Source organism: Phyllobates terribilis, unplaced genomic scaffold (assembly GCF_046119375.1).
Source record: "Phyllobates terribilis strain yellow unplaced genomic scaffold, ASM4611937v1 Scaffold_11__3_contigs__length_659146591, whole genome shotgun sequence".
Classification (NCBI taxonomy): domain Eukaryota; kingdom Metazoa; phylum Chordata; class Amphibia; order Anura; family Dendrobatidae; genus Phyllobates; species Phyllobates terribilis.
Window position 1 is genome coordinate 174,769,178 of NW_027362771.1, and position 23,242 is coordinate 174,792,419.

At 41.2% G+C, this 23,242-nt stretch overlaps 1 protein-coding gene across 3 annotated transcripts in view; it reads right to left on the minus strand.

Annotated features, from left to right (window-relative positions):
* Positions 1–23,242, minus strand: part of CAPS2 (calcyphosine 2) — a 103,234-nt gene that overhangs the window by 8,696 nt on the left and 71,296 nt on the right. For all 3 annotated transcript variants that reach the window (XM_073651810.1, XM_073651809.1, XM_073651811.1), the window contains 5 exons: positions 23,022–23,140; positions 16,666–16,742; positions 15,635–15,789; positions 6,460–6,579; positions 5,264–5,360 (listed from right to left, as the gene is read on the minus strand). In XM_073651810.1, coding sequence (XP_073507911.1) covers positions 5,264–5,360; positions 6,460–6,579; positions 15,635–15,789; positions 16,666–16,742; positions 23,022–23,140 — 568 coding nt within the window. The remainder of the gene's footprint in view (positions 1–5,263; positions 5,361–6,459; positions 6,580–15,634; positions 15,790–16,665; positions 16,743–23,021; positions 23,141–23,242) is intronic.

Sequence of the window (23,242 nt, forward strand, 5' to 3'; positions counted from 1 at the left end):
ATCACTTTAAAGCCAGCAGAGTTTCACATTCAGTCTACTAAGACAAACATTCTTTTTCTTCTTGGTTTGGTTTGAAAAAACAGCAATCTTCATGCATAAAAAGTTCTAACAAAAGGTGTCAGTGTTGAATAGCAACCAATCTGATATCAACTTCATTTTTCAGAGCACAAATTAAAAATGAAAAAACGATTGTGATGGGTTACTATTAGCAACACTGACTTTCCAGCACGTTTATGCATAGCCGGTAAGTCAAGTTTTAAAGTCTTAACACCCTCCCAGCATCCATCATACATATACTGTGTATGCCAGTTACGGGTGTATGGAGAGGGCTCAGGACTTAAGCCTGTACCTTACACTACAGATGCCAGTTGTGGTAACAGCAATGACTGGACCTGAGATCCGCACGCTTCTGTTAACCCCTTAAATGCAATTTCAACCCCTGACAGCATCATTTAACCTCTTAACGACCTTGGGTCTTTCTGTTTTTGTGTTTTCATTTTTGGCTCCCCTTCTTCCCAGAGCCAGAACTTTTTTAATTTTCGTTCAATATGGCCATGTGAGGGCTTATTTTTTGCAGGACGAGTTGTACTTTTAAACGCCATCACTTGTTTTACCATATCGTGTGCTGGAAAATGGGAAAAAAATTCCAAGTGCGGTGAAATTGCAAAAAAATGCAATTCCACAGTTGTTTTTTGGGTCCTTTTTTTACCACATTCACTGATTGCTAAAACTGACCTGCCATCATTATTCTCCAGATAATTACGAGTTCGTAGACACCAAACATGTATTTAAGTGGTGAAAAAAAAATCCAAAGTTTGCTTAAAAAAAAAATAAAAAAATATGGCGCCATTTTCCAAGACCCATAGCGTCTCCATTTTTCGGGATCTGGGGCTGGGTAAGGGCTGTCGTTTTTATTGATACCATTTTGGGGTAGATCCGATGTTTTGATCGCCCGTTATTGCATTTTATTGCAAAGTTGCAGCGACCAAAAAAACGTAATTCTGGCGTTTAGAATTTTTTTCTCGTTACGCCGTTTACCGATCGGATTAATTCTTCTTTTATATTGATAGATCGGGCGATTCTGAACACGGCGATACCAAATATGTGTATGTGGGTTTTTTTTTGGTTTTTTTATTTTGAATGGGGCGACAGGGGGGTGATTTAAACTTTTATATATTTTTTATTTTTTTTATATTTTTAAAAACCTTTTTTTTACACTTTCTGCATGCTTCAATAGTCTCCATAGGAGACTAGAAGCAGCAGTTGTCTGATTGTTTCTACTGCATACAAGCGATGAGCAGATCGCTTGTGTGCAGCAGAAATGCTCACTTGCTATGAGCGCCGACCACTAGGTGGTGCTCATAGCTAGCGAGACATGACAACCACAGGGGTCTGCTGCAGACCCTGGGTTGTCATGCCAACCCATCGGTGACCCGCGTTCACGTGACAGGGTCACCAATGGGCGGGGCCTAGGACGCGCTTCCCGGAAGCGAGAGTTAAATGCCGCTGTCAGAGATTGACAGCGGCATTTAACATGTTAACAGCCGCGGGTGGATCGCGATTCCACCAGCGACTGTGGCGGGCACATGTCAGCTGTAAGAATCAGCTGACATGTGCCCGGTTCAGTGCGGGCTCAGCGCCGGGGCCCCCGCTGAACCAGCCTTTCCGACCTGGTGCACACTATTACTGACCAGGTCGGAAAGGGGTTAAGGTGCGCAGTACCAGATGCACGCCATTCCAGATGCCCAAGACCTCCCCCAGCTCCCACGTCACAATCACTGACATAACAGCCAGAGGTCTGCTGAAGTTTGCAATGGATGCCATGGTGGTACTCATGTGAAGCTCAGCCATAAGCTTGGCTTTATAAGTGACCATCATTTTAGCTCCATTCTTCAAAATCCCAAAAGTTTGGGCTCTTGGAAAAAGGGGAGGAGAAAACTAAAGTTCAAAACTGAAAATTGGCAACAGCGGGAAAGGGTTAATTTATGGAACGTTAAGTGCAGTGATGTTTTTGGGGGTGATGTGGGGGGGGTTGAGGACAGAGAGAACAATTTATTTGTATTTTTCAGGTCCATAAAGACAGTCTCTGTGGACTGGATACATGATAGGTATCAATAAATAAATATTATAATATACAATAACATATAAAAATGTGTTCAGATAACCATAGGGCTGAAATCACACATGCAGTTTTTATTGTAGTTTTCAGCTATCACACAAAAAGAGAGATAAAAGTACAGTTAGGTCCAGAAATATTTGGACAGTTACCGAATCTCCATGATTTGGGCTCTGCATGTCACTATTTTGGATTTAAAATGAAACTGAGATGCAATTGAAGTTCACACTTTCGGGTTTAGGTAAAGGGGCTGAACAAAAATTTCCTGTGAAACTTTAGGAATTGCGACCATTTTTTCTACAAAGTCTCCTCATTTCAGGGGCTCAAAAGTAATTGGACAAATTAACTTTACCATAGATAGAATGTTTTTAATAATACTATGTAGAGAATCCTTTGCCGGCAATGACTGCCTGAAGTCTGGAAGCCATGGGTGGCACCAAATCCTGGTTTCCCCCCTTTGTGATGCTTTGCCAGGCCTTTACTTGCAGCTGACTTCAGCTGTTGCTTGCCTGAGGGTCTGTTTGTCTTAAAGGGGATTTCCCATCTCCAAGATCCTCTCCCAATATGTACTAGGAGTAATAATAATAATAATATTAGCAAATACCTCCAATAAGAAATGTAGTATTGTTCTTCTGATTCGCTATGTCACTTTCCCCAAGTGAAGTGTGTTGTAGTAGCTTAGCCATCCATGGTTACAACCACGCATATAGTGACAGTCAGTTAGATAGTTCTTAGTGGTCGTAAGTTACTGCAATGCCCTACATTGGATAAGCGACAAAGCGAATCAGAAGAACTATAGTACATTTCTAATTGGAGGTATTTGCTAACATTATTATCATTACACCTACTAAATATTGGGATAGGATCTTGGAGATGGGAATACCCCTTTAAGTTTTGTCTTAAGCATGTGAAATGCATGCTCGATGGGGTTAAGATCTGGTGATTGACTCTGCCATTGCAGAATATTCCACTTCTTTGCCTTAAAAAAAACTCTTAGGTTTGGGTTACTGTCCATCTGTACTGTGAAGCGTGGTCCAATCAACCTTGCTGCATTTGGTTGAATCGGAGCAGAAAGTATCACCCTGTACATTTCAGAATATATCTGGCTGCTTCTGTCTTCAGTCACATCATCAATAAACACTAGTGACAAGTGTCATTGGAAGCCATGCACACCCATGCCATCACACTGCCTCCACCATATTTTAGTGGATGTGTTGTGCTTTAGATAATAAGCTATTCCAAGCCTTCTCCATACTTTCTTCTTCCCATTCTTCCCATCATTTTAGTATAGGTAGATCTTAGTTTCATCTGCCCAATGTTTTTCCAGAACTGAGCTGGCTTCTTTAGATGTTTTTTTGGCAAAGTCTGATCTGACCTTTCTATTTTTAAGCCGATTAATGATTTGCACCTTGTAGTGAATCCTCTATATTTGCTCTCATGAAGTCTTTTCTTTATGGTAGACTTAGATACTGAAACACCTATATACTGGAGATTGTTCTTCACTTGGGTGGATGTTATGAAGGGGCTTTTCTTTACCATGGAAAGGATTCTGCAATAATCCACCACTGTTGTCTTTGGTGAACGTCCAGGCCTTTTCGAGTTCCCAAGCTCACTAGTGCTCTTTTTTTGCAGAATGTATCAAACAATTGATTTGGCCACTTCTAATACTTCTGCTACTTCTGTGATGGATTTCTTTTTTTTTTCAGCCTAATAATGGTTTGTTTCACTTTCATTGAGAGTTCCTTTGACAGCATGTTGTGGGTTCACAGCAACAGCTTCCAAATGCAAATGCCACACCAGGAATCAGTTCCAGACCTTTTACCTGCTTAATTGATGATGGATTAACGAGGGAATAGCCCATGAAGCCCATTAAAGAGCTTTTGAGACAATTGTCCAATTACCCTTGGTCTCTTTAAAAAGAGGCAGTTACATATTAAAGAGCTGTAATTCCTAAACCCTTACTAAAATTAGGATGTGTATATCATCAAATTATAGCTGAGAGTCTGCATCTTAAGCTGATAGTGATTACATAACTGTATCTTGAATATGTTTTGGTAAACAGATAAAAAAACAAAACCTGTGGCACTGTCCAAATATTTCTTGACCAATTTGTATAAAGTAAATACACATACATTTTCTCCTTTGTAACTTAAAAAAAGGTAAAAAAAACAGCCATACCTGTAATACCATATCCAGACACAAATGCACAACAGGATGCAGTTGGTCCCTCCTGATAAAGGCGGAGGTCACACAAGTGCAATAATAATTTCCTGCCATTAAAGGAGTTGTCCGGTCCAAATCAATACATTTTCAGTGACTCTGTGTGACTGCAGACGATCCTTTCTGGCAGCGCTTTGAACGCAGCATACTTTATGCTGTGTCCAAAGTGTTGCACGCAGGTGAATCCGCATGTATTCATTGAACACATGCGGATTCACCACATCCTATACATTACACTGATGCTAGTCTCTGCAAGAGAAATTGACATGCCGCGGTCTGTGAAGACGCGCCGCATGTCCGTCTCCGTGGGTGATCCGCAGGAGCACAGAGACGCATAGTGGGCATGGGATTTCTTGAAATCCTATCCACTATTCTCTAACATCTGGCTGCTGCGGATTGCACGCAGTGCAAGTGTGCTGCGTCCAATCCGCAGCCATTCCTGACCGTGTGCACATACGCTTATGAATTCCCCCCGTGCATACATTGTGCACTGTGAGGATTCACCGGTTTCTGAGCCAGGACCAGAGCGTATGTATGTGTTATACATACTCCAAGCCAGAGCCCATCCAGTGGAAGCTGCCTCGCTCCATACACTTGTATAGAGAGAGGCCGCGCCTCAACTAGTGACGCGGCCGTCCAGTCTGCGTGGCCGACTAGAGGTTGCGGCCTCGCTCCATACTACTGTATGGAGCGAGGCTGTGCCCACTGGACGGGCTCTGGCTGATAGTATGTATAACGCATACATACCCTCCAGTCCCGGGTCAGAAACCAGCGAATCCCCGCAGCGCACAGTGCGTGTGCTGCGGGGATTCATGACTCTGCAGTCACACAGCGTGACTGCAGACTTATCGATTTGGACTGGACAATGTCTTTAAGAATGCCCAAATAACATAGCATTCTTACTCCTTGTTCTCAAAGTCAACTCACCTGCCAACACTTGTGGATGTTTTTTGGCACAGTAAAACTTTCTAACATCCACCATAGACACCACGCCAGTTTTATTAGGATCCAGCTTCATAAAAGCCTAATAAAATAAGAAATTTTAGAATTTTAGAAAATATGAAACCACAATAAAAAATATACCATTCACATTATATACTATAAAGCAAAGATAAAAAGCAACACAAGTTTCCGTTAAAGGGATATTTCCCACTTATAAAGTGATGGCTACATCTAAGCCATTACTTTATGATCGGTGTGGATCTAACCTTTAGACCCCACCGATCAGGAGATCGAAGAGGACGTAGTGCTGATTTGTGCTGTATTACCTTTACCGATTTTCTCTGCATGGTGGAGCTTTGGGAAATGCAGTACAGATCTATTCAACTGAATAGGGTAGGCTGCAATTCCCAGTACAGTTGTATGGTCGGTGTGGGAGAAAGGTGCTAAACCGCACTGCATGCCATTCATTTTAAAAACGCACGTATTTCAATGGTTACAAAAAGAAGGAGAATTTCAAGCTTTTTTAGCTTGAGTCACTTGAATTCAATAAGAAAAATGTGGCATATTCCATTGGATACAATGAAATTGGGTTATCAGGAAAGATAATCATAATACAGACCACCATGGAGTGGCACACAAGTGGCTACTGCTTTGTACTACACACCCGCAGCCTCTCTAATATAAATCATTCTGTAATCTCATACTTTACCGACACGTCCTCTCTTGGAAAATAAAGCACAAATGAGAAACTCAAATAAATAGATATCATAGCGTACATTATGTTTAGTGTCTATTTTACGTATGAAGCAGTAATAAAGGTTGGCCAAGTAAAACCCCACTATACACTTGGATGCGTATGCCCAGAAGGTGCAAATGTTGTGTAATCTGGTTAGTAAATAACCTCAGATACCAGTACAGGGAATGCTTAAGACTAGTAATAACATTCATTTACTATATGAATTTATACAGTTAAGATTAAAAGATATCTTGCTTGACTGACGGCATGAAATGATTTATTATTTGCTAAAGAAAAAACATATAAAACACAAGATTAGTGGTCCATATTATATACAGAAAACTGCAGCACCCTCTAAAGTGCAGTAATCATAAAGTGTGATCATTCTCATATTATACAATACGGAAAATGAAAGCACAAAGTGTAAATTGTAAAGCAAAATCACCTTTCGTACAAATGATTTTCTGTACTCATTCATTTCCCCAATAAGAGCTCTGACAAAGGTCCCGTAGTCTACTCTTCCCTGGTTATTTTCATCCAGAATCAGCCAGAAGGATTCAAATATCTAGAATGCAATTTGAATATTGAGTGAAAAAAACAATGTACGGTATTAATTGGAGACACGCTAATGCTGTATTCACACAATCTGTGTGATATGGCCTACTGATATCCGTTTTTTTCTGGACAGCACGCTGGCCCACAAAGTTTCACTGATCCATACACACTTCAATTGTCTAACTGGTCCATGAGAATCAATCATAGCATGTGCTATTTTCATCCATTTTTCAGTTTAGACTCTACCACTAAAGTATGTGAGGAATCCATGTAAGATGGATAACACATTGAAGACATATGCATAAAAAAGGAGCAAATGGGTTGTTCTGCGCTGCCATGAAAGAATGGAGGATGCCAATCCAGTAGTAAGTGGTGTATTCGTCAACGCGTTTCAAAGCATACAGCTTCTTCATCAGAACAACCACCAGGATCCCCCTTAATTTTAATAACAGCTAAGGAAAAGAAAACAGCTGTGAGCTGGTCTTAATAGTCAGGAAAGGAGCAAATAACCATGGAGCTTCACAGCCTATTAATATCAGCTCACAGCTGTCTGCTTAGCATTTACTAATTATTAAAAAGGGGAGACCCTAAAAAAATGACGTAGGCTGCCCACTATTTTTAATAACCAGCAAAGCCTAAGCAGACAGCTGTGGGCTGATATTAATAGGCGGGGAAGGTCCATGGATATTGGTCCCTTCCCAGCCTAATAAGACCAGCCCTCAGCCGCCCCAGAAATGGCATATATATTAGATGCGCCAATTCTGGCACTTAGCCTTGGCTCTTCTCAATTGCCCTGCAGCGTTGGCAATCGGGGTAATGGTTTTGGGGTTGATTTCAGCTGTGTAATGTCTGCTGACATCAAGCCCAGGGGTTAGTAATGGAGAGGTGTCTATCAGACACCCCATTACAAACCCAGTAGTTAAAAGAAAGAAACACACACACACAAAAATCTTTTATTTGTAAAAAGAACTCCCCGACAAATTCACAGCTCACAGCTATCTGCTTTCCATTAGCTGGCTATTAAAAATAAGGAGGACCCTATGCCATTTTTAAAAAAAAAAAAAAGTATTAGCTACATACATCTAAAGTAAACTACACACGTAAAGCACTGACTTATTTCTCTCTATTCTATTCTGACAGTTCGTGCTGTGAATTTACTGTACTTGGCTGGTGAATTGTCAGGTTTCCTTTGTGATGTGTGCGCAAAAATCGGATGGCACACGCATGGTCAGTGTGCCATGCGATTTTTTTTTCTTGCACCCACTGACAAGTCTCGTCCGATATACGAGGTCACTCGTATTTTTTCTCACCCAGATGAGAAAAAATATCACAGAATCAATGAGTAACATTAATCAGAGTGCATTCCGATTTTTTATCAGATTACACTCGTCCGATTTATATGCAGATGAGAATGAGCCCTAATGGATTAACACAGAGGCAATATAGAGGACACCTGAGAGAAAAATGGTCCACATTACACAGATGAAAAATAGATATGGATGAGTGAATATATCTTTAAAGGGGTAATCTCCTGTTATGAAATTGGTATGGTTAGTTAGACAGCATGAAAAGTGTTATGAATGTGACACATACACGGTAACAGGAATAAGGAAGACCTATTACACAGAGAAGCCGCATCCACGCCCTACTGGTCCCTGTACCGACTAGACAATCTCTAGCCGCACAACTAAAAACAACAACTCAGACATGACTCCCTAAAAGTCCATCAAGAGGTTTCTCATACCTCCTGAGGAACCAGAGGGGAGGTCAAAACGTACTGATAACAAGAGGATTGGAAACTGTGAAGATGAACACTAAGACCCTGAGTGGGAAAACTTAAAGCACGTTCATAAAGGGGAGAGAGGGAAAACTAAGAAGAATAAAAAATAAATAAAACAAGAATTACCTCCCAGAACCCTAACTGTGGTCACAGGAAAAGGTGCTGGGAAGGCAGACAAACAGACACTTAGCAGGAATACAAATGGTGTATTTGTAATCCTGTAACTGAAGGGTTGGACCTCCTTATCACAAATCCACACAGAAGTATAGCCAGCAAGGAAGTGTAGTGAAGGGATAATATATAAAGCCCAACCCAGAATGTGATAGGGCAAATCAAAATGGGAAAATGGAAACACCTGGAGAGGACTAAACCAAGAAGGGAGAATATAGACAAAGGGAACAATCAGCACTTGGAGAGGGAAGAAAAGGGCAATAGCCCAGCACACAGAAGAACCGACTACAAAGCAACAGGTCACCGGATCGAATCCCCAAACCAAGCCATGACAGCAAGTTGCTAATTGACTTGCCTTTTCTATCTGCTTCCATTCTCCTGCTTTGAGAGCTTCCATCTTACAGAGAGCAGAGCTTGTTTCCAAACAGATAGAGCACAAGAGCCTGACTAAATATGTGCATTAATTACATACTATGCTGATGAGTTACTCACGAGATCCGAGCCACTGCTCTCCAGCTCATTGATTTCTATATAATATTTAATTGCTTACCTGTCTCACACTGTCGGTCACCTCCTGACCTGTTATCAGTGCTGCACAATCAAAGTAAACAGTGATTTTGCAGGACTGATAAACTGAGTTATTCGTATGGTATGACTGTTAGATGTGAGACTTTAAGGCTTTTATTGAAGAAATTGCCTTACATATAAATTGACATTCATTAAATATCAAAACCTATAGATACCCATACACATATGAGAAAAATTTGCTAAGCTATTCTTTTATCAGAGAGCCTGCTGACCATCTAACATGCATGAGGGGATCCCTAACTCTTCCTTGAAGGAATAGGCTTTTTTCATTTCAAAACCCGATCCATTTGCTCTTTAGGGAGATAAGTCTCTGCCAGAGCTGTTTGACAGTAGCTTACTTCCGTATTCCCATCGAAAACACGAGTTGGAAGAGATAGCTGTCAGACAAACAAGCTGACAGTTGGGGTATGTGCCCACGATGCAGATTTGAAGCAGAAATTTCCTGAGCGTTTTTTCCTCTCCCTGGCAGAAAATACGCATGCATTTTTTAAGTGTTTTTACATGCCTTTATGCATGCATTTTTTTCAAGCGATTTTAAGTATCACTCAAATGCATTTGGAAAAGGGCTTGACAATATAAGTTGATCACACAATATAAATCCATGCCACTGGCATGGATTTATATTGTGTGACCAACTTATGAGGAGAGTTCTGCTTTCATATGGTGCATCTATAGTAAAAAAAAAGAATTAAAAAGTAAAAAAAAACCTTATACTCACCTCTCCGGCGGCCCCCGGTCTCTTCCCGGCGGCGATCCTCTCTCCTCGGCGGCCCGCAGTGTACTGCCAGGACCTGCGGTGACGTAATTTATCAGCTGATGGTCACGCGACCATCAGCTGACCGCTGACGTCACCAATCAGCTGATGTTTGCGTGACCATCAACTGATAAATGACGTCACCGCAGGTCCTGGCAGTACACCATGGGCCGCCGAAGAGAGAGGGGCCGGAAGGAGACCGGGGGCCGCTGGAGAGGTGAGTATGAATCATTTTTTTTTTAGTTTTTTCTTTACAATTCCTTTTAAACTTGTGGGTACGATCGTACCCAGGTCGGATGAGAGGAGTAGCAGTCTTCTCTTCTCCCGACTCGGGTACCATCCGCGCATTGAACCGCAGCAAATCCTTAAATTTCTGCGGTTCAATGCAAGTCTATGGGCGCGATTTCACCGCAAAATCGCGCCGATATTGGTTGCGCTGCGGATTTTTCCGCAAAGATAATCCACAGCGGAAATTTCCGCAGCATGTGCACAACACATGCGGATTATCATTGGGGAACATGGCAGACAACTTAACGAGCAAATTTTAATGCATTTCCGCGCCGGAAATACCACCACGGAAACGCATTAAGTCCGCATCGTGGGCACACAGCCTTATCTACAGTGTATGGGCAGCTAAAACCAGATGAATCATGTCCGCATTAATGAACCCAAATGTATTACTTGATATTTCCAGCTAATAAAAGGAATGTTTATGATATTAGAAGTATATTAGAGAATTCAGGTATAAAGCTATGGATGATAATCAGCTATGTAAATATGTATTAAAACAGGCAAATAAATAAATGTTAGTTGGTTACAGAAAACTAAGAAGTATGTGTTATATTATGCATCACTTTTCTAGTACAGCAGATTAGCCTGGGGTGCACATTAAAAAAGTCAATAGACGGCAAAAGTGGTTATAGATTAAAAATTAGATCTGGCACATAAGTATTTGTGCCAGACAGTATTCCTTTGGGCATAACTCTTTTAACTGATGATTTCTGTAAAGTGCTGTGGAAATTAATGGGGCTATATAAGCGATTATAATTAATAAATAAATTATCCAATTGTGTTTACACCATGTGTGGTGTAACCGTAGACTTACTATGTTCTATAAGGGTATTTGGTTAATTTTACATTCATTCGTTTAACAATTATACTCACACCTAGTTGAGGGATTACTGGCAGCTTAAGTTTAATTTATCCATAGATAACATTGTTTCATTGACATTGAGGACATTATATTCATTACACCATTGTAAAAAATGAACTTGTTCCATGCTGTATGACTATGAACTACAGGTTGCTACTATTTCCAGAAACAGATCGTTTTACTGTTGACTTTTTGTATAACCACTGGAATAGTATTTTGTGTATGTTGTATTGATTGGTGTGTATTTCGAATAGAAATGTATTATGTTCCCTTCTACATCCTGGAAGATCAGTATCATACCTAATTAATGGCTGTTACTGAACGAGTCAAATTTACATGAAAAAAAAATCTTGATTAATTCACCAGATGGTTGGTAATACAATTCAAATTAATTACAGATTAAAATTGTGAAAAGCAGAAAAATAACTTTGTTTAAAATAAAAAAAGAATTACAAGGTATTAAAAATGGTGCCCCATTCAGGACTACAGTGTCCATTTTAGGACATGATCAGATATCAAAATCAAACATCAGAATGATGAACTGTTTTTGCGACTTAAGTCGCATATTGGTACCAAAAGTGGCATACATTTTGGCAAATTTTGGCAAAATACTGGCATACTGAAAAATACACCAGAGGGGACCGGAGTAAATTGCGCCAAATTTTGTGACTTTTTAAAAAGTTGCAAAGGCAATGATGAATCTGGTCCTCTATTTATTCTTTGCCTGAATGCAAGTACAGAAGCTGCCTGACAATGAGGGATGGTGGGCTTCAGGAGGATGCCGATTGTCACATACAGTGGGGAAAATAAGTATTTAATACACTGCCGATTTTGCAAATTTTCCCACCTACAAAGAATGAAGAGGTCTGTAATTTTTATTGTAGGTAGAAAATCACATTGTATAATTTTTACATAAATTAATTTGTATTTTATTGCATGAAATAAGCATTGGATACAATAGAAAACAGAATTTAATATTTGGTACAGAAACCTTTGTTTGCAATTACAGAGGTCAGACGTTTCCTGTAGTTCTTGACCAAGTTTGCACACACTGCAGAGGGATTTTGGCTACTCCTCCATACAGATCTTCTCCAGATCTTTCAGGTAACATTGAGTTTCAGCTCCCTTCAAAGATTTTTCTAAGGGGTTCAGGTCTGGAGACTGGCATTGCCACTCCAGGACCTTGAAATGCTTCTTACGGAGCCACTCCTTAGCTGCCCTGGCTGTGTGTTTCAGGTCATTGTCATGCTGGAAAACCCACCCACAACCCATCTTCAATGCTCTTACTGAGGGAAGGAGGGTGTTGGCCAAAATCTCGCAGTACATGGCCCTGACGCGCCCCCAGGGCAGTGGGGTACTCGGCAGCCGGGCCTCTGGATGCCGGTCGGGGGATATCACGGTGGCTGGCCCGGTCCGTGGCCGAGGGCGGTCACTAAAAAGGGGAATATTTATAGGGGATTTGGAAAGTTCGTAACGCCACCTGTGGATTGCGGCTAAAGGGAGCCGCCGCTGCGGAGCAGTCCTCTGGAGCTGGTGTTACGGCAGCAGGGATGGTGTGGCTCTCCACAGGTAGAGCTTGCTCCAGGGCAGTGTAGGTAGTGTGAGTTGCGCTGGGCGTTGTAGTGCAGGGGGAAAGATAGCGCAGATGAAAGAATGGACGGAGGAAGTACGGTGCAGTCATCCGAGTCTTTACTCACAGTTCTTATGCCAGTTCCGCTGGTGCACTGTACGGGTGCCAGCCTCCCACGTCGCACTTCATTCGCCAGGCCGGGGTTCAGCACTTCCTCAGGCAGATTAGGAGTACTTGACAGAACCCCACTTTCTTGTGTTCCTAGCTAGACCGTCTTCATGCTGGGTCTTTCTCCCTCCTGCCCTGAGCTTCCCACTCTCAATCCCGCTCGGGTGCTCTGAAGTCCCTCCTGTCTCATAGGAGTTCCCGGACCTGCTTGACCCTCACGGAGATTAGAATGAGGCTTCGACAACTGACTATATAAGCCAGAAGCCTCTGGTTTTCCCAGCCGAGACCTGGAGTAACACGGCTGGACCAGGGGCCGGTCCCCTTCTTGCGGCCTACGATCCCTCTGTTTTCTGACAGATTCGGGGCATACGAGTGCCGTCCTGCACTCGCCGTACCCCCTAGGATCCCTTCTGTAGATCGGAGCCTACTCCTCTGCTCCCCTCCGGGGCCTCTAGGACTGGGCCCTGCTTGTGGAGCAGAGCTCCTAAAGAGACTCTGCTCCTAGACTGTTCTCACTCACTTCTTCACTGACTAACCTGCCACCCTAAGATGGCTTCCCTTTTTAGATCTCCTACAATGGTGCTCCCCTAAACTGCTTCCTCCACCCACACCCACTACTGGTTCCCCCTACCTTTGGGTTCCCCCCACTCCAGCCAGGGTCAGGGCTCAGCAGGAAACACATTGCGTCTTGCCCTTCCAGCCGGCCTGGAGTAGTGTAGTGTTGGATGCAGGTGTTGGGGTTCCGGGCAGCACTCCCTCCTTACCTGAGAGAAGGAGATACCACACCTCTGGGTGAGGTGCAGTACCTCTGTGGCGACTGAACCCTCAGGGGCGCCACAGCCCCATCCATCTTCCCTTCAATACAATGCAGGCTTCCTATCGCCTTTGCAGAAAAGCACCCCCGAAATATGATGTTTCCCCCACCATGCTTCACGGTTGAGACAGTGTTCTTTGGGTTGTTCTCATCTTTCTTCTTCTTCTTCCAAACCCGGCGAGTGGAGTTGATACCAAAAAGTTCTATTTTGGTTTCATCTGACCACATGACCTTCTCCCATGCCTCCTCTGTATCATCCAGATGGTCATTGGCAAACTTCAAATGGGCCTGGACATGTGCTGGTGTGAGCAGGGGGACCTTGCGTGCCCTGCAGGATTTTAATCCATGATGGCACAGTGTGTTACTAACGATAATGTTTGAGACTGTGGTCCCAGCTCTCTTCAGGTCATTGGCCAGGTCCTCCCGTGTAGTTCTGGGCTGATTACTGAACTTTCTCAGAATCATTCTTACCCCACGAGGTGAGATCTTGCATGGAGCCCCAGATCGAGGAAGATTGACAGGTAATCTTGTGCTTCTTCCATTTTCTAATAATTGTGCCAACAGTTGTTGCCTTCCCACTAAGATGCTTGCCTATTGTCCTCTAGCCCATCAGAGCCTTGTGCAGGTCTACAATTTTATCTCTGATGTCCTTAGACAGGTCTTTGGTCTTGGCCATGGTGGAGAGGTTGGAGTGTGATTGATTGAGTGTGTGGACAGGAGTCTTTTAGACAGATAACGAGTTCAAACAGGCACAATTAATACCGGTAATGAGTGCAGAGTAGGAGGGCTTCTTAAAGAAAAACTAACAGGTCTGTGAGAGCCAGAATTCTTGCTGGTTGGAGGTGATCAAATATTTATTTCATGCAATAAAATGCAATTTAATTATTTAAAAATCATACAATGTGATTTTCTGGATTTTTTTAGATTATATCTCTCATAGTAGAAGTGTACCTACGATAGAATATACAGAACTCTCCATTCTTTGTAGGTGGGAAAACTTGCAAAATCGACAGTGTATCAAATACTTATTTTCCCCACTGTAGTTATGGGTCTCACACAGTTACGACATTGTAAGGTATTCTGTCACCAAGCTTTCAGTACCACATCTGAGAGCAGCATAATGTAGGGTCAGATTCCCTGATTCCAGCGAAATGTCGCTTACTGGGCAATTTAGTGTCGATTTTATAAGGAGGAGATTATGACTAGAGGACTAGTAAACCTGCTGCAATATAATTCTCTGAATGCTGAGCTTACAACCCACCCTAAGACTGATTGGCAGCTTTTTGCCTATGCACAGTGTACACAGAAAAATGTCACCCAGGGATGTAGTTAGGGTTATGCAGCGCTTAGCATTCAGAGAAATTGTAGATCTGATAAAATAACTGGTTTATCTGCTGCAGAACTGCAGCAAGCAGCTCAGTAGGTGATAAATCGCTGGAATCAAGGTCTCGGACCCTACAGATGGGGTAGCAAAAACCGGCGTCAGATAGCCTTTAAGTAAAGGTGCATTTACCTTATCCAATGTTTGGTGGATAAACTACCACCTTTCGGTAAATATTTATCAATTAGTAGATTAGTAGACTGTTTACACAGGCAGACCACGATTCAAATGTGTACTGAATGATCTGCATTGTTCTGGGCAGGACTTGTTGTTTACACAGGACAATGTGCTGCCGAGAACAATAAACCAGAAATTTTGTGCAGACCAAAAGATCTTTTAAAAAATAACGATTATGAATCTGTAAAATACTTTATGCCAAAGGAGCAGTCACTTTGCATAACCAAATAGAAACCAGCGATAGCCTCTTTCCCAGGGAAGAAGGCTAATTAGCCATTGTAGTGGCTTAATACGTACAGACAAGTCATTTTAGCGTCATCAATAGGACTAGGAAGGTGATAAAATCCAAAAAGTTTTTTGTTTATTTTTTTAACATATTGGCTTTATAATATGTATTACAAACTTTAACTTTAATAAAATTATGTACCGTGCCACATAAAACTCCTAATTTTAGAAATGTAATGTACATGACTATACCCTTGCACAGTGATAAGGAACATCACATGTACCTTTTCAGATAGCTCCAAGTGGTAAGTGTGAAGAGCCAGCTTGAATTCTGCTTTCCCCAAATATCCAGATCCACTTTTGTCAAGTTGTCTAAAGTATTTCCCTAATCCAGTCAAAGTTCTAACGCCTCTTTTCTTCAGTTTTTCCTTCATCACATCTAAAAAAGGTAAAATAGAGATATTCTTCTAAGCTCTAAATTAAGACCGTAAAACTGCACAAAAGAACATGGAAATATTATAGACACGATATTGTGGCAGCAGACCAGAAAACAAAATAATAACTACAATAATTAAAGAGTTATTCTCAAGTTGTCTCTTGAGCAGCACACAGCTTTCCAGTCTCTTTCCTGGTTTCTGACAGCTCAAATGAGTATTAGAACTAAACTATTAATGGAACTGCTCAGCACAAGGTCTGCTGCAACACATTCAGCTATCCGTGGTTTGTTCTGGAGTGTATGTGCATTCTTATTCCCGTATTTACACATAAATATAACAAGACATTTGAACAAGCACAAAGGTCCCGACAGCAACTCTGGGAGAGCAGAGACCCGAAATTATCAGACCTGCTCTGAAAGCAGCCGACTGGTGATTTATAACTGCTCTTCAGAAGCTGAGAGGGGGCACACAGCTCAGGAAAGTGAGAGCCACAATTTGGAGAACTGCTGGGAAACTATGATTCTCAAGTACTGATGAGAGTCCTGTGAGGACCTGAGAGGGAAAGGAAGGGAGAGGTAGGTGAACAGATCACTGCTGTGTAGAAATCAATAGGCTGTTGAAAGCTATCTGGGATTTTAAGTGTTAACCCGTGTCCAGTACTATAATTACTGCACAATTTTGACCAAGGTCTGGAGTCTGAGCTCCACGGAAACCAGCTGTACACTATTACAGATAAAAGCTGTCTTTCCAGGAGAATGACAGCAGATATAAAAAGCAAGTCAATTGCAAACTTGCTTATTTTCAGATGAATTAGAGCAATTTAAGAACTTGAGAATAACCCTTTAATGGAATTAATAGAAAAATAAATTAGCACTTACCTTGCACTGCTAATAAAATGTTCAGGTCATCATTCCAATGAATTTCCATGTCCAATTTGTTTCCTTCACAAATGGCCCTGAAACACATATTTCTTTGAATTTTCCATTCTTCATCTCAAAAGAAAGTCAATATGGCTGTGGTTAAATGGTGACTTTGGCTGTTACACAGATTGCCACTGTATGCCGCTGCTATATCGCATTATAGTGCAAGTAAATGGAAAAAATCGCAAGTTGCAAAATATTTGAAAAATTTGGATTTTTTTTAAGACTTACTTGTCGCAGTACTTTGCGGGTCACATTACAACCTCATCCATTTACACTGTGCGGCAATGTAGCAGCAGCATACAGCAATATTTTGGCCATGTGACCTGTGTCTTGATCAAAGTACCATGTAGTCCCAGCCAAAGTTTGCATTAAAGAGGACTTTTCACCAAAGTTTTCATGTAATGTAATAGTAATTTATTTTAATTTCGCCTTTCCGTTACTGAGATACTAGCAATCAAAGTATCTGGCACCTAAACACCTATTTTTTTTTATTCCAAGTGGGTGTTATCAGATTTCACTGAAGGTGTGTACTTCTTTTTCTTTCTAAAGCTGAACAATCATAAGCAGGTAACAACACACTGGGGATAGAAGAACATGTCCCCGCAATAAGCACTGACAGTCTGTTCTCCTAATTGCAGTGTGATGACATGTGCTGGAGCATAGCAGACCTGAGTGTGACCTGACAGCTAATACACGTTGCCCGATCCACGGGCAACATGTATCAGGCACTGGCTGCACGATTTCAGCCATATATGTTTAACTCTGAAATGCTGCAACGTTCCAAAGAAGGACATACTTTAATAACTGCCAAAGACAAATCTGCACGAGAGACTAGGCTGCGTAGAGCTACAGGTTTCTCCCTGAATGCTGGTGTAGTGAGAGGCCTGTCACTCCAGAGTAGTGGGCAGGGAGAAGCCACCTAGAAGTCCGACTAGTCTCCTGTGCGTCTCAGTCCCCGGCGCCTATTTAAGTATGTTCTTCTCAGGAACGCCGCAGCGTTTCAGAGTTAAACATACATGGCTAATATGGTGCAGCCATGTTCTGATACATGCTGCCTGTGGATCGGGTAGCATGTCTAAACGGTCAGGCTCCCGTTAATCCGCCACCTGATGTACTTCTATATGCCTCCAACTTCACTAAAAAGTATAGACACATTTTTATGTTGAATTCATATTAAAATAACTCTGTCGTGCTACCACAATTGATTAGATGTATTGCTTCTGCCCAAGTCAAAAAACTATAGACCCAATATGAACATTTATGCATATTTAAAAAAAAAAAATAAAATAAAATGGGAGATATGATATAATAATAAATGACATGATCTATTAGACTGCATTACTAAAATAAATGTGTTCACAGCTATAGTTCATTGTTTTATATGATATGCTGGAAACCATTATTCAAAGCAGTGATAAAAAATGAATTTGTCTATAATGCATTACTGTTAATATTGATTCCCTGAGTGTTTAGGTATTAGGCTGTCAGCACCGACAGCGCTGTGCATTCGAATTTAGTGGTGAAGTCTGTTTATATCCTTGTCTGGCCATGAAGTCTTCTAAGCGCTAGTAATTGGAGATGTAATTAGATTAATTATGCAGGTGCACTGAAAACAATGAGCCAATATTATTTGCCAGTTTCTATAAATGGAAACAGGACTGGAAAGTAAGTGCAGGAAACGCCATTCCAGCCCCCGCCATCCTCACAATCAGTGTGTATGTGCAGAGCAGTTCGCACTGAATGCCATATTCCTCATGTCATGAAAGGGGTTGCCTCGAAATCAATAATGCTTCAAATTCCAAAGTGCTTGTAAAAACACTCTGCAATTATAATCTTATTCAAAATCATCTTCGATCTCAAGAACAGAGGGATTTTTCTTATTGTTGCTTAATACTCGTTGCTTAGTTACCGGCCACCACTGCAGTCCAGCAGTGTGAACGAGCAGCACATGTCTAAAGATGGCCAGATCGCTGGAGCATCCATCTGTTTTTTTCCAGTCTTCAATAAATTAAGCATAATCAGTGTATAATGTTGGATTCACACATCCATGTATACTCAGACTTGATGCACAGACTGTCCGCAGGTCTCTTGACCCGAACTTGACAGTGTTACATATGGCTATAAGGCTGATAAGTTTGGGTCAGGAGACCCGCGGACAGTCTGTGCATCAAGTCTCTACAAGGACTGTGACAACAAATGTGTGAATGCAGAACAAGGAAAGACATGCAACTCTGTAATACACTTTCTGCTACAATTCCTTAAGCCCTATACTTGTAATTAGTAAATGGGTACATTCCCTGCTTTAAAGGGAAATAGTTATGTTGCAAATGGAACCTGTAGGATGCTATAAACACGTGGAGCTGATCAGACTGGTGTACATTGTTGAGGGAATTTTTTCATTGAAATCCCTGGTGTTAGGATGCCTATAAGTCCAGTAGGCGGTCCTATTCAGTGATTGATAGTTTTCCCTGTATGACTGTGCATGTAGAGATAGCTGTCCATCACTAGTAGGACCGCCCACTGGACTCATTCATACAAGCACCAGGGATTTCAGTTAATAAAATACAGGTTGTGCTGAAACCTATATATCATTCTGTTGGGATTCTCCTCTAGATCAGGTGTCCACAGATCAAATTGCATGTACAACGTGACAGGTTCCTTTTAAATCAAAGGGTAAATACCTGCCCTGATCATGTGCGACTGACCAGTGGTGCCCTGATTATTCTATGACACACTTAAAAGGGGTTGTCCCATAAACATTTATCACGTATCCGCAGCATAGATAAGTGTATGATCAGTATGGGTCCAGTTGCTGAGATTCACATCAATACCAAATATGGGTGTCTAATGTCCCCCAAGTGAATAGAGTATTACTGAGCAAATGCAACCACCACTTCTATAGACAATGAATGAACCAGTGGTCTCACATACTTACTACCACTCCAGTGACAAAGATACAATTTAGGTTCTTATAAACCAGTGGTGATTCCCATGGTCGGACCCACAATCATACATTTATCACATATCTTGCAGATAGCTGGTCTCATGTTTTTATTAGACAACCCCACTAAGGTGTACAAAGATAACTGTCTCAATAAGTGCTTTGTCCAGCAAAGTTTAAAGAGGACCTTTCATCTGTTTGAGTATCTGAAACTGGCCACATCATTGAATAGTGAGCAAAGAGTTAAGTAAAACATAGTTTTTATTTTTTCATTTCTCCTCTCTGTTGTGTAGAAAGTAACTTGTACAGTTTTGGTTATTATTTATGATAAGGTCAACTGGGCGTTACCAGATATTTGTCTCTCGGTTTGTACAGTTTTCCCATTAAATGAGGTTTACCAGTCATAAGCAGACGGCGTCATGCAGAGGAAAAAAGAACACACCCTCCTATCCTCACAGATCTCTGCAGCTAGCATGTAGACATGCAGCAGGGCTGAGATATATATCATTACAAACACTTTAAAATCTTATCTAACAGTGCTATCAGCTCTCACACACTGACTGCAGCGAGTTTAAATCTGGAAACGTTTGTAACTGCACATAACTCAGCTCAGTTGTATCTCTAAACAATAGCTGAAGAGTTATATATCATTACAAACACTTCCAGATTTCATCTCACGGCAGTCAGTGTTGGGGAAGGGTCAGAGCTGACATCACTGTGAGATGAGATCTGGAAGGGTTTTGTAATGATACATAACTCAGTTCAGCTGCATCTCTACACAGTAGCTGCAGAGTTTAGTACAATTACAAACACTTACAGTGCTGTCAGCTCTCACACTCACCACACACACACACACTAACTGCCATGAGATGAGATCTGGATGTGTTTGTAATGATGCATAACTCTGCAGCTACTGTGCAGAGATAAAGCTGAGCTGAGTTATTTGTCATCAATAATATCACTCTAATGCTAATATCTCCGCAACGGAGAGTAGAAATTAAAAAATAAGAGCTCTGCAGCCACTGTTATATGATGTAGACAGTTTAGTGTGCTCAAACTGGTTAAAGGTCCTCTATATTAGATATATAATGAATTATTTTCAGAACTTGTTTTTACTTGTTTTGTTTTTAACCTTTTTATAAATATTAAAAAAACATACTAGGGCTGCAAAGTGTGAAAGGAGTCTCCTTTTACCTATAGTATATTGGCATTTTGAAATACATGTAAATGTAACTATACAAGTTTTTTAATGTTTTTTTTGTATAGAAGTGCTTTTAATAGTATGATTTGTTTTTAATGTTTTAACACTTAAAACATAAAATCAAACACAATTCACTGAAAAGGATATAAAATCCAAAAAACATCACAGATAAGAAACAGCCATAATATGTGTGTGGTTGTTAATCAGTGTTTCGCACCTGTCCTACCTCCACTTTTATTATCTAGGCCAAGGATGTCAAACTAATACACACAGGGCCAAAATGAAAAACGTGGACAAAGTCCTGGGCCAACCAATATACAGTATAATGAGCCCCACATAGTCCTCCATACAGAATAATGGGCCCCACATAGTCCTCCATACAGAATAATGCCCCCCCCATAGTCCTCCATACAGTATAATGAGCCCCAAATAGTCCTCCATACAGAATAATGCCCCCCATAGTCCTCCATACAGAATAATGGTCATACATAGTTCTCCATACAGTATAATGAGCCTCACATAGTCCTCCATACAGTATAATGAGCCCCACATAGTCCTCCATACAGAATAATGCCCCCCCCATAGTCCTCCATACAGTATAATGAGCCCCTCATAGTTCTCCAAACAATATAATGGGCCTCACATAGTCCTACATACAGTATAATGGCCCCACATAGTCCTCCATACAGAATAATGGCAGCACATAGTCCTCCATACAGTATAATGGCCCCACATAGTCCTCCATACAGTTTAATCCCCCCACATAGTCCTCCATACAGTATAATGGCCCCACATAGTCCTCAATATAGAATAATGGCCCCACATAGTCCTCCATACAGAATAATGGCCGCACATAGTTCTCCATACATTATAATGAGCCTCACATAGTCCTCCATATAGTACAATGGCTCCACATAGTCCTCTATACAGAATAATGGCCGCACATAGTTCTCCATACATTATAATGGCCTCACATAGTCCTCCATAGAGTAAATGGGCCCCAAATAGTCCTCCATACAGAATAATAGTTTCCATACAGTATAATGGGCCTCACCTAGTGCTCCAGACTGTATAATGGCCTCAAATAGTCCTCCACACAGTATGAAGGACCTCACATAGTCCTCCATACAGAATAATGGCCCAACATAGGGGTGGAGGTTCTGGTGTTGGGGGCCAAATATAACCACCCTGCTGGCGAGATTTGTCCCACGGGCCGGAGTTTGACACGTGTGCTCTAGGCCTACTGCATCCAGCAGTATATTTGTACTGTGACCAGGTATTGGTAATTATGGACTTTTTTTCTGTGATATTTTTTGGATTTATGTCCTTTTCAGTGAATTGCTTTTAATTTTAGTGTAGAGACTCACAAGATAATGAAGACCCTTGACGTGGATTGTGAGCTTGGGCATTATGAAAAAAATCTCAAATAATACCTTACACATTATTCATCTTTGCAGCCAGCCTATAATGTTGGTCAGAGAAAATTGGGGTGTCTGTCTTTGTGGGGTGCATGTATATAGAGCTGGGGAGTCTGCATGATCTAATAGTATAGTCGTCATTAATTGGATGTAAGCATGGTGCACTGCTTTCATCATAAATGGTAGGTGTGTGTGGTTTATCAGTATTTTATACCTCTGTTCCCCCCACTTTTATCATGGGGGTCTGTTGCCTCCTGCAATATATTGGTATTGTGACCAGGTATTGGTAAATATGACTATGTTCTTTTCTGTAACACTTGACACATGCATTTTTACTGGTGTATTTTATTTGCATAATTATTTTATTATAGCTCCATCTGAAAAGACCATGTGTTTCTCAGAAATACACAACCTGTACCTGAACAAACAGATATTATGGACACATCCCTAAAAATTGCACTATAATGATTTCCCTTGAGGTCAGCCACAACATATCAAGGCATGGACTTAAGAAGGTGTCGAAATGTCCCATAGACAGGATTGACTACCTATTATCTCTCATTAGTTGCTTCGGGGAATGAAAGGTCTGGTTACCCACTGATAAATAGAATGACAAGACTATACAACGACATTAGCAGCCACCATTATTCCCTTTATAAAGTGCTGTACACATCAATACAGAACATAGGGAAAAAAATATCATACACACAAAAGACTATGGATAGTGCGAATTCTGCATTCTACGGGATACCTTAAGGAATTCAAAGCTTCCTCGTCAATGGCTGTGATCCGAATGGTAAGTATTGGGTTTTGCCTCAAGCTTTCTGAAAGACTTTGATGTTCTGCTGTCAAGAAAGTAAGATCTGCTCCCTGCAAAGATGAAATTACAGATTAGAAGCAATAGCTATTCATTCCACCAGTAATCACGCATTACTCAAGCTAATGAAAAAGATACACTGTAAAATGTTGCCA